The sequence below is a fragment of the Rhinoraja longicauda genome, chromosome 16 (assembly GCF_053455715.1).
Source record: "Rhinoraja longicauda isolate Sanriku21f chromosome 16, sRhiLon1.1, whole genome shotgun sequence".
Lineage (NCBI taxonomy): Eukaryota > Metazoa > Chordata > Chondrichthyes > Rajiformes > Arhynchobatidae > Rhinoraja > Rhinoraja longicauda.
The window spans coordinates 1732069-1744477 of record NC_135968.1 but is presented as its reverse complement, the minus strand read 5'-3'; the positions used below and the strand labels follow the sequence as shown (position 1 = coordinate 1744477).

The following is a 12409-nucleotide window of genomic DNA, read 5'->3' as shown; positions in this document are numbered from 1 at the left end:
CCTCCCCTCTCTCATTTCCTTCCCCTCTCATTTGCCCCATCTCTCATCCTCCCCTCTCTCATTTCCCCCTCTCTCATTTTCTCATTCCCCCCTCTCTCATCCCCCTCTCTTCCCCCTCCTCTCTCATTCCCCCTCTCTCTCATCTCCCCCCTCTCCTCCCACCCCCTCCTCTTCCAACCCCCATTTTCCATTTCCCCCCATCCCACCACCTCCACCTCTCACTCCATTCCCCTCCCCTCTTTCCCCCTCCTCCCCTCCCCCAGGGTTCAACGAAACTCAAAAGCAAACCCCAAAGAACCAAAACAAAAAAAAACTAACCTCAAAAAACTAACCTCAAACTAAGAAAAAACTAACCCTAACCTCAGAAAAAACGAAACTAAAAATAAAACAAACCTCAAATACTAACCTCAAAAACTAACCCCAAAAAAACTAAACTAAAAAACAAACAAAACTCAAAAACTAAATTAAAAACGCCTCACGATTTTGTCCACCTCTTCAAGATCGCCACTCATCCTCCTGCTCTTCAAGGAGTCCTGACCTGACCTGCCCAACCTCTCCCTGTAGCTCAGACCCTCCCAAAGTGCCAGACCTCACTCTTTCCCCGAGATTAGTTTAGTTTAGTCCAGAGATGTAGCGACGAAACAGGCCCTTCGGCCCACCGAGTCTGCACCGGCCAGCGATCCCCGCACATTACGGGCGGTCACGGTGGTGCAGTGGTAGAGTTGCTGCCTTACAGCGAACGCAGAGCTGGACACCCGGGTTCGATCCCGACTACGGGTGCTGTCTGTACGGAGTTTGTACGTTCTCCCCGTGATCTTTTCTCCAAGATCTTCGATTTCCTCCCACACTCCAAAGACGTACAGGTTTGTAGGCTAATTGGCTTGGTAAATGTAAAAATATTTGTCCCTAGTGGGTGTCGGATAGTGTCAATGTGCGGGGATCGCTGGTCGGCGCGGACCCGGTGGGCCGAAGGGCTTGTTTCCGCGCTGTACCTCTGACTGAACTACACACACACATTTGGGAGGATTTACATTACACCAAGCCACTTAACCTACAAACCTGCACGTCTTTGGAGCGTGGGAGGAAACAGAAGATCTCGGAGAAAACTTACGCGGTCACGGGGAGAACGTACAAACTCCGCACAGACAGCACCCGCGGTCGGGATCGAACTCGCGTCTCTGGCACGGCAGCAACTCTACTGCCGCGCCGCCCGATTAAACTCCGTCAGCCGTTCCTCCGCCCACATTCCCGGTCGGAGTGTGGGCCCGGCCCGGCCCTACCTTCAGGATGAACTCGGGATCTTCCTCTGCGATCTCGCGGCCCAGCTGGAGGAGCCTCTGGCGGGTGTCGTCGTTTTCATCGGTGAACTTGGGGCCGGCGAGGAGGGAGCAGCAGACGGTGTTGAGCAGGGCTTCCTACGGAGGAAGGAGGAGAGGAGAGGAGAGAAACAAAGAGAGCAAAGAGTTGAGAAGCGGACATGAGGCATTTCACTGGGAAGCATCACAGCATGATGGGGGGACCTCATTGAAACTTAGATTTTTTAGACTTAGAGATACAGCGCGGAAACAGGCCCTTCAGCCCACCGAGTCCGCGCCGCCCAGCGATCCCCGCACATTAACACTATCCTACACATACTAGGGACAATTTTTACATTTACCCAGTCAATTAACCTACAAACCTGTACGTCTTTGGAGTGTGGGAGGAAACCGAAGATCTCGGAGAAAACCCACGCAGGTCACGGGGAGAACGTACAAACTCCGTACAGACGGCGCCCGTAGTCGGGATCGAACCTGAGTCTCTGGCGCTGCATTCGCTGTAAGGCAGCAACTCTACCGCTGTGCCACCGTGCCGCCCTACCGAAGAGTGAAAGGCCTGGATAGCATGGATGTGGAGGGGATGTTTCCAACAGTGGGAGAGTTTTCGACTAGAGGTCAGAGCCTCAGAATTAACGAACGTTCCTTTTGAGAGGAGGATAGGAAAATAACTGCAGATGCTGGTACAAATCGAAGGAATCACAAAATGCTGGAGTAACTCAGCAGGTCAGGCAGCATCTCAGGAGAGAAGGAATGGGTGACGTTTCGGGATGAGACCCTTCTTCAGACTGGCGGCACCGTAGCGCAGCGGTAGAGTTGCTGCTTTACAGCGAATGCAGCGCCGGAGACTCAGGTTCGATCCTGACTACGGGTGCTGCACTGTAAGGAGTTTGTACGTTCTCCCCGTGACCTGCGTGGGTTTTCTCCGAGATCTTCGGTTTCCTCCCACACTCCAAAGACGTACAGGTATGTAGGTTAATTGGCTGGGTAAATGTAAAAATTGTCCCTAGTGGGTGTAGGATAGGGTTAATGTACGGGGATCGCTGGGCGGCACGGACTTGGAGGGCCGAAAAGGCCTGTTTCCGGCTGTATATATATGATATGATATGATAATGAGGTTAAGAGGGAATGATAGATCAGATGTGATTGAATGGCGGAGTAGACGTGATGGGCCGAACGGCCTAATTCTGCTCTCATTACCTATGAACATGGTTTGGGAACAGCTCCACCCAAGAAAGCAAGAAATCGCAGAGAGTTGTGGACACCGCCCAGACCATCACACAAACCAACCTGCTTTCCATTGACTCCATTTATACCTCACGCTGCCTCGACAAGGCCAGCAGCATAATCAAGCACCAATCTCACCCCTGGTCATTCCCTCTTCTCCCCTCTCTCATCAGGCAAGAGGTACAGAAGTTTGAAAACGCACACCTCCAGATTCCGGGACAGTTTCTTCCCAGCTGTTGTCAGGCAACTGAACCATCCTCTCACCAACTAGAGTGCAGTCCTGACTTCCCACCAACCTCATTGGAGACCCTCGGACTATCTTTAATTGGGCTTTACCTTGCACTAAATGTACAGGTATCTGTACACCACGGGCGGCCTGATTGTAATCATGTACAAGCCTTTCTGCCGACTGGATAGCACGTAACATAAAGCTTTTTGTTTAAGAAACAGTTCAACAGGAACATGGGTAGGAAAGGTTTGGAGGGTTATGGACCAAGCGCAGGCAAGTGGGACTAGGGTAGCTGGGACATTGCTGGCCGGTGTGGGCAAGTTGGGCCGAAGGGCCTGTTTACACACTGTATCGGTCTACGACGTTATTTTCACTGTATCTCGGCACACGTGACAATAAACGTAACTGCTACCACTAAACTATGGTCTCTAACCTAGAGTCCAACCCTTTAGGCTTTAGAGATACAACGTGGAGACAGGCCCTTTGCCCCACCGAGTTTGTGCCGGCCAGCAATTACCCCGTACACCAACGCTCTCCTACACTCAAGGGCTCCAAAGACGTACAGGTATGTAGGTTAATTGGCTGGGTAAAATGTAAAAATTGTCCCTAGTGTGTGTAGGATAGTGTTAATAGTGTTAATGTGCGGGGATCACTGGGCGGCGCGGACTTGGTGGGCCGAAAAGGCCTGTTTCCGCGCTGAATATATATGATATGATATGATATGACAATTTACAAATGTCACTGCAGCCAATTAACCCACAAACCCGCACGTCTTTGGAGTGTGGGAGGAAACCGGAGCACCCGGTGAAAACCCACGCGGGTCACGGGGAGAACGTACAAACTCCGTACAGACGGCACCCACACTCAGGATTGAACCCGGGTCTCTGGCGCCGTGAGGCAGCAGCTCCACCACTGCGCCCCAAGGTCCCTCTGTTTGCTCAACACTCCCTGCCATTCACTGCGTGCGCCATACCCTTACGCACCAAGGTCCCCCCCCGCTCTTCCTCGGTGCAGAAGGAACTGCAGATGCTTATATACACCGAAGATGGACACAAAATGCCGGAGTAACACGGCGGGTCAGACAGCTTCTCTGGACAGAAAGGAATAGGTGATGTTTCGGGGTCTGTTCAGTTTAGTTCATTGCCATGTGTACAGTGAAAAGCCTTTGTTGCGTGCTGACCAGTCGGCAGAAAGATGGCTCTGGAGAGGGTCCAGAGGAGGTTTACAAGAATGATTCCAGGAATGAGTGGGTTAGCACGTGATGAGCGTTTGACAGCACCAGGCCTGTACTCGCTGGAGTTTAGAAGGTTGACACCTCATTGAAACTTACGGAATAATGAAAGGCATAGATAGAGTGGATGAGGAGAGGATGTTTCCACTGGCGGGAGGGTCTAGGACCAGAGGTTATCGCCTCAGAATTAAAGGGTCCTCTTTTCGAAAGGAGGGGAGGAGGAACGTCTTTCGTCAAGAGGGTAGTTAATCTATGCAAAATCATTGCCACAGAGGGCTGTGGAGGCCAAGTCAGTGGATATTTTTAACGCAGAGACCGACATATTCTTGATTAGAACGGGTGTCAAGAGTCATGGGGAGCAGGCAGGAAATGGGATTAGGACGCAGAGATCAGCCACGATTGAATGGCGGAGTAGACTTGATGGGCCGAATGGCCTAACTCTGCTCTGAAACTTGTGAGAGACAATACATGATTACAATCGAGCCATTTACAGAGTATAGATACATGATAAGGGAATAACGTTAGTGCAAGGTAAAACCAGCAACGTCCGATCAAGGATACCCCTAGGGTCACCAAAGAGGTGGATGGTAGTTCAGGACTGCTCTCTGGTTGTGATAGGATGATTCAGTTGCCTGATAACAGCTGGAAAGAAACTGTCCCTGAATCTGGAGGTGGGTGTTTTCACACTTCGATACCTTTTTGCCTGATGCCTGTCGGAACCCTTCCTCAGACTCACCTTCTTCGCTCTGAGGCGCGCGTCCTGGCTGGCGGAAGGTTCCGGAACGTCCGGGAACTCCTCGGGCTCACGGTCGCCACGCGCTTTCGCCAGGTCCTCGTAGTCCTGTCCCGACAGGTTGTAGATGGGCAGGTGCGCGAACGACTCATTGGGGTCCTCGAGAGAGAGAGAGAGAGAGAGAGAGCGGACACAATGATACGATCACGATATTGGAAAGATCAGGAAATTAAGTTACCGTCCTCAAGTCAAACCCGATTCTGCTCACGTCGGGACAGAGGCCACACCTAACTTGTCAAATTCCACAACACTTTCATCTTGCAACTCACTCCAGGAAAGACTGGGCCTGTATTCACTGGAATTTAGAAGGATGAAAGGGGATCTTATAGAAACGTATAAAATTATAAACAAGCTAGATGCAGGAACAATGTTCCCAATGTTGGGGGAGTCCAGAACCAGGGGCCACAGTCCAGGAATAAAGGGGAGGCCATTTAAAACAGAGGCGAGAAAAAACTTTTTCACCCAGAGTTGTGAATTTGTGGAATTCTCTGTCACATAAGGCAGTGGAGGCCAAATCACTGGATAGATTTAAGATAGAGTTAGATAGAGCTCTAGGGGCTAACGGAATCAAGGGATATGGGGAGAAGGCAGGCACGGGTGACTGATTGTGGATGATCAGCTATGATCACAATGAATGGCGGTGCTGGCATGAAGGGTCAATGGCCTCCTGCACCTATTTTCTATGTTTCTATGTTTCCAGGGATCTGTTAAACCCACCGAACCCCTGGATAGACACATAATGATGGAGTAACTCAGCGTGACAGGCAGCATCTCTGGAGAGAAGGAATGGGTGACATTTCGGGTCGAGACCCTTCTGGATTAGATCCTAGCCTATAACCCATTCTCCTGACGAGATTTCTTCCTCTCCCTCCATCTCAGTTTATATCTCCCTGTCTCCTTCCCTCTCTCCACATCGCTCCCTCACTCACGACACCTCACTGTCTCTCTGTTACCTCTATCTCCCTCTCCCCTTCCCCTCTCCCTTTCAATACTTCTCCCCTCTTCTTACCCCTTCCATTTACCTCAACCTCCCTACATCTCTGACTCTCTTCCCCTCCCTCACCCCCTCTGATCCTCCTAACCTCTCTCCCCCTCCCACCCCCAACCCCTCCCTCTGATCCTCTCCTCTCCCCCACTCCACCTTCACTCCCTCTCCTTCCAAACCTCTCCCCCCATACCTCAGAACCTCTCCATCTGATGCCCTCCCCCTCCCTCCGTCGACACTCAACCCCTCCCTCTCTCCGACCCTCACATCCCCCACTCCCTCCCACTGACGCTTGCCCGACCCCATCACTCCTTCCCTCCGTCTCGTTCCCCCTCTCTGACCCACTTCTTCCAACCGTCCCTCCCTCCCCAGCACTTCCCTCCACCCTCTCCATTCAACCTTCCCCCCCACCTCCGAATCTCTCCCGCTCTGCCCCCTAACCCTTAAACCATCCCTACGACCCTATCCCCCTGCATCTTCCCCTTTCAAACTTCACTGCCCCTCCCTCCGAACCTCTCCCCCATACCTCCGTCCCCTCATCTCCATCCCCTCCCCTCCCTCATTCAATATCCCTCCGACCATCCCCTCCCCTCCCCCCCACCTCCCCTCCTCCCTCCCTACCAACGGCGTCTTGTCATCCCGGCGCTCCGGAGGCTCCGTCTTTTCCGCATCCGGCGAGCTTCCCCCGGACCCTGGGTGTGGGTACGGGTGGGCCGGAGGGGTGAGGGCTGAGGACAGCTGGAAGTGGAGGGGCTGGCTGAAGTGGAGGGGGAGCGAGGAGGCCGTGGAGGGGCCGTGGAGGGTGGGCCGAGCCTCCAGGAGCCGGTTGCCCAGGCCCCCGCCGTAGCGCAGCGGTGGACAGCGAACGACTAGCGGCCGCAGGAGCTCATTGACCAGGCCGGGAGTGCTGCCGGGCCGCAGGCCCCTCGGCACGGGGGTCTCGGCCTTCATACCTGCAGAGGGAGAGAGAGAGAGAGAGAGGTGGGGACATTAATGGAGGGTTTTCAAGTGACAGGCGCAGAATTGGGCTATTCGGCCCATCGGACCTACTGAACTCTTCCCCTCCCACCTTCTCCCATCGCAGCACGGTGGCACAGCGGTAGAGCTGCTGCCTCACAGCGCCGGAGACCAGGGTTCGATCCTGATTATGGAAGCTGTCGGTACGGAGTTTGCACGTTCTCCCCACGACCTGCGTGGGTTTTCTCTTGAGATCTTCGGTTTCCTTTCACACTCCAAAGACGTAGAGGGTTGTGGGTTAATTGGCTTGGTGAAAATGTAAAATTGTCCCTACTGCGTGTGGGGTAGTGTTCATGTGTGGGGATCCATAGTCGGTATGGACTCGGTGGGCCGAAGGGCCTGCTTCCGCGTTGTGTCTCTAAAACGAAGCTACTCCGTCATTCAATCACAGCTGATCTGCCTTCTGTGGAATTCTCTGCCTCAGAAGGCAGTGGAGGCCAATTCTCTGAATGCATTCAAGAGAGAGCTGGATAGAGCTCTTAAGGATAGTGGAGTCAGGGGGTATGGGGAGAAGGCAGGAACGGGGTACTGATTGAGAATGATCAGCCATGATCACATTGAATGGCAGTGCTGGCTCGAAGGGCCGAATGGCCTCCTCCTGCACCTATTGTCTTTCCCTCTCGACCCCATTATCCTGCCCTCTCCCCTGACCCACTCCACCCTCCATGACCCCACCACTCCTCGCTTCCCCACCCCACTCAGAACCAGGTTTCTCCCTCCCCCAGGACCTTCACCAACCACTTCACCCCTCCAGGCCCCTGCCCCCCCCCCCCCCCCCAACACAGAACCCTCACCACCCAGGTCCTCTCCCTCAACCCCCTCCCCTCTGACCCAGGTTCCCCCAGGCCCTCCAACTGCTCCTCTCTGACCCAGGTTCCCCCTTCTCCTCTCTGACCCTTTCCACTCCCCGAGCCCCCTGACCAACCCTCTCAGACCCGGTCCTCACCTCTCAGACTCTTGCCCCCTCCCCCAGGACCCTGACCTCTCCTCTCAGACCCTTACCTCCCCTCTCAGACCCTTCCCCACTCCCCAGGACCCTGACCTCCCCCAACCGCCCGGCCTCCCCTCTCAGACCCTTCCCCCCTCCACCAGGACCAAAGATACTAGAGGAACAAGACGGACCATTCTGTTGAAATCGCCTATACTGAAGTGTAGTTCGCAAAGGAGCCATTTTAGTAAGCAAAACCCGCCATTCGCTCTGCTTCCCGCAGCGTAATCAGTGTTTTGGGGGAACAGTATGTATGATGATACCATAAAAATGCAGAATATATCTCATCTATCAATTCACAGATTTTATTTATTTATTTATTTTTCTTTTTAAATGTTTCTGCAACTTTCTGCCTTCTAAAATGGCGCCGTGACATACTACGGTTATTAAGGTCGAGTGGTCTACCTTGTTCCCCTGGTATCTTTGCAAAGGACCCTGACCTTTTTCTCACTCAGACCCTTCCCCTTCCCCCCTCCCCTCTGACCCACGTCCCTCCCACTTCACCTTCCCCCCCCAGCACCCTGAACTACCCACCCCCAGACTGTCCCCCCTCCCTCGCCCCACTGACCCAGGCGCCCGCAACTTCCTGACCTCCCCTCTCACTCTTCCCCTTCCCCCCTCTGCTCTGACCCTGGTTCCTTGGCCCTCGCCTCCACCCTGCTCCTGCCCCCAGACCCCTCCCCCCAGACCCCTACCCCTCTCCCCAGTCCCCTCCCCCCAGGCCCCCACCACTCTCCCCAGACACCTCCCCAGACCCCTCCCCCAAAACCCCACCCATTCCCCTACCACTCCCCCGGAACCCACCCCATCCCCCTCCCCCAGTCCCCTACCACTCCCCCAGACCCTACCCCTACCACTCCCTCTGCCCACAGACGCATCCCCCTCCCCCCAGACCCCTCCCCTAGAACCCCACCCCTTCCCCTACCATTCCCCCCGCCCCTGCCCCAGACCCCTCCCCCCGGACGCCTACCACTCCCTCCTGCCCCCAGACCAATCCCCCTACCCCCAGACACCACCCCCTCCCCCCAGTCCCCTATCACTCCCCCAGACCCCCCCTTTCCCCAGACCCTACCCCTACCACTCCCCCTGCCCCCACACCCATCCCTCTCCCCCCAGGCCCCTCCCCCTTCCCCCAGAACCCCACCCCTTCCCCCAGAACCCCACCCCTTCCCCTACCTCTCCCCCCTGCCCCAAACTCCTGCCCCAGACCCCTCCCCCTGCCCCGTCCACTACCCCTACCACTCCCCCCAGACCCGTGCCCCTCGCCCCTTCTCCCCGGGTCTGCGGCCCCTCTCACCCGCAGCGACGGTCACTTCCGCCCAGTGACGTGTACCGTGTGCAGCGCCGCCGGCGGAGGTGCAGCGGGCGGGGCGCCTTGGCAACGTGGGGTGGAACGGGGGCGGGACATGCGATATGATGGACGGTGAGTGGGCGCCATGGCAACGGGGCGTGGGGAGCAGAATTCTGGCCTGGGGGTGCCATGGGAACGGGGGGGGCGGGCAGAGTGCTGGCCTGGGGGCGCCATGACAATGGGGGGGGGGGAGTGCTGGCCTGGGGGCGCCATGACAACAGGGGTGGAGGGGAGGGGGGCAGAGTGCTGGCCTTGGGGCAGGGCATGGACAAAGATACTAGAGGAACAAGATGGACCACTCCGTTGAAATCGCCTGTACTAAAATATAGTACGCAAAGGAGCCATTTTAGTAGGCAAAAGCCGAAGTTCGCTCTGCCTCTCGCAGTGTAATCAATGTTTTGGGGAAACAGTATGTGTGATGATACCATTAAAATGCAGAATATATCTCATCTACCAATTCACAGATTTTTGTTCTTTTTCTTTTGAAATGTTTCTGCAAGTTTCTGCCTACTAAAATGGCGCCGTGACGTACCACCGTGGTCTATCTTGATCCTCTAGTATTCAGTGCATTACTGGAGACAGACACAAAATGCTGGAGTAACACAGTGGGTCAGGCACCATCCTAGGCCCTCCCCTCCACCCTGCTCCTGTCCTCAAACCCTTCCCACTTCCCCCAGTCGCCTACCACTCCCCCCTGACCCCAGACCCCCACCCTTCCCTTACCCCTTACCACTCCCCCCTGCCCCCCAGACCCTTTCCCCTAGAACCCCACCCCGTCCCCCCCGTCCCTGCCCGCAAACTCCTGCCCCAGACCGCTCCCCACAGACCCCAGCCCCGACCTCTACCACTCCCCCAGACCCCTGTCCTTACCTCTACCCCTGCCCCCAGACCCCTGCCCCCAGACCCGTACACTACCCCTACTCCTGGCACTCCCCCCAGGCTCCGACCCCTACCTCTATCACTGCCCCCAGCCCCAGACCCCTGCCCCCAGACCCGTACACTACCCCTACCCCTGGCACTCCCCCCAGACCCCGACCCCAACCTCTATCACTGCCCCCAGACCCCTGCGCCCCGTCCACAACCCCTGGCACTGCTCCCAGACCCCTGCCCCAGTCCCTCCCCCTTCCCCTACCACTGCCCCCAGACACCTCCCCCGTGCCCCTGCCCGGGTCTGCGGCCCCTCTCACCCGCAGCGACGGTCGCTTCCGCCCAGTGACGTGCACCGTGTGCAACGCCACCGGCATCAGTGGGAGGGGGGGGAGGGGGAGTGGCGTCCTGGGGTGGGGCGCCATGGCAATATGGGGGGGGGGGGGGGGGGGGGGACGGGGACTGGGGAGTGACGTCCAGCGGCGGGGCGTCAATGCAACCGGGGAGGGGGGAGGGTGCGTGTGGGTGGGGCATAAGGCGGTGATTGACTGGTGGTGGGCGGGGCGCCGTGGCAGCGGGGCGGGTCGGTGTGACGACCTGGGGCGGAGCTTGCGGACGTATTGGACGGCCCTGGGCGCCATGGCAACGTGGGGTAGAACGGGGGCGGGACATGCGATATGATGGACGGTGAGTGGGTGCCACGGCAACGGGTCGTGGGGGGGGCAGAGTGCTGGCCTGGGGGTGCAATGGCAACGGGGGAGGGGGTGGGGGGGCAGAGTGCTGGCCTGGGGGCGCCATGGGAATGGGGTGGGTGGCAGGTTGTTGGCCTGGGGGCATCATGGCAACGGGGTGTGTGGGGCAGATTGTTGGCCTGGGGGCGCCATGGCAACCGGGGTGGTCGGGGAGCAGGGTGCAGGCCTGGGGGGGGCACGGCAACGGGGATTGTGGGGGGCAGCAGGGTGCTGGCTTGAGGGCGCCATGGCAACGGGGTGGGGTGAGGGGGCAGGGTGCTGGCCTGGCGGCGCCATGACAACGGGGGTGGGGGGCAGAGTACTGGCCTTGGGGCAGGGCATGGGCAAAGATACTAGAAGAACAAGATGGACCACTCCGTTGAAATCGCCTATACTGAAATGTAGCACGCAAAGGAGCCATTGCAGTAGGCAAAACCCGCCATCCGTTATGCCTCTTGCAGTATAATCAATGTTTTGGGGGAACAGTATGTGTGATGATACCATTGAAAATGCAGAATGTATCTCGTCTATCAATTCACAGATTTTTGTTATTTTTCTTTTTAAATGTTTCTGCAAATTTCTGCCTACTAAAATGGCGCCGTGACGTACCACCGTGGTCTATCTTGTTCCTCAAGTATCTTTGGGCATGGGGATCCATTCAGTGCATTACTGGACAGACACAAAATGCTCAGTGGGCCAGGCAGCATCTCCAAAGGGAAGGAATGGGTTCATGTAAGGAATCAAGGGATGTGGGGAAAAAGCAGGAAAGGGGTACTGACTTTAGATGATTAGCCATGATCATATTGAATGGCGGTGTTGGCTCGATGGGCCAAAATGCCTACTCCTGCACCTATTTTCTATGTTTCTAAAGTTTCTAATGATTCAGATTTAAAGATAAGAGGTAGAAGGTAGACTGGAGCTGAGGAAGGGCCGAACAAAACAGGGCAGGCAACAGATTATCCCAGGAGATAGACACAAAATGTTGGAGTAACTCAGCGGGACAGGCCGCATCTCTGGAACGAAGGAATGGGTGACATTTCGGCTGGAGACCCTTCTTCAGATTATCTGAAAATTTTATCTGCAGTTCCGTTCTACGCACATTGACCTCCGGAACCTTTCTTGGGTCATCTGTTGCCAGCTCTGTTTTGCCTGGCTTTTTCTCCCCTCCATTTCTGCCCCCGCCTCTATCTGACAGTCAGAAGAAGGGTTGCAAACCAAAATGGCAGCCATTCGTTCTCTCCAGAGATGCTGCCTGTCCCGCTCAGTTACTCCAGAATTTTGTGTCTATCTTCGGTTTAAACCAGCATCTGCAGTTCCTTCTTACACATTACGATAGGATACGATATAACTTTATTTATCCCAGGAGAGAAAATTTCGATTGCAGTACTGTGTTTAGAGCCATAGACTTTATGAGTTTAAAGACACAAAAAGCTGGAGTAATTCAGCGGGTCAGCAGCATCTCTGGAGAGAACTAACATAGAAACATAGAAAAATAGGTGCATCAGTAGGCCATTCGGCCCTTCGAGCCAGCAACGCCATTTAATATGATCATGTAAAATCAGTACCCCGTTCCTGCTTATTCCCCATATCCCTTGATTCCTTTAGCCCGAAGAGCTAAATTTAACTCTTGAAAACCTCCAGTGAATTGGCCTTCACTGCCTTCTGTCACAGAAAATT

The 12409-nt window shown here is 55.5% G+C and overlaps 1 protein-coding gene across 1 annotated transcript in view; it reads right to left on the bottom strand.

Annotated features, from left to right (window-relative positions):
- Positions 1-10372, bottom strand: part of LOC144601310 (uncharacterized) — a 20542-nt gene extending 10170 nt beyond the window's left edge. The window contains exons 1-4 of the mRNA XM_078413348.1: positions 10322-10372; positions 6400-6731; positions 4737-4892; positions 1281-1415 (exon numbers count right to left, since the gene is read on the bottom strand). Coding sequence (XP_078269474.1) covers positions 1281-1415; positions 4737-4892; positions 6400-6729 — 621 coding nt within the window. The 5' untranslated portion in view covers positions 6730-6731; positions 10322-10372. The remainder of the gene's footprint in view (positions 1-1280; positions 1416-4736; positions 4893-6399; positions 6732-10321) is intronic.
- Between the last annotated feature and the right edge of the window lie 2037 nt (positions 10373-12409).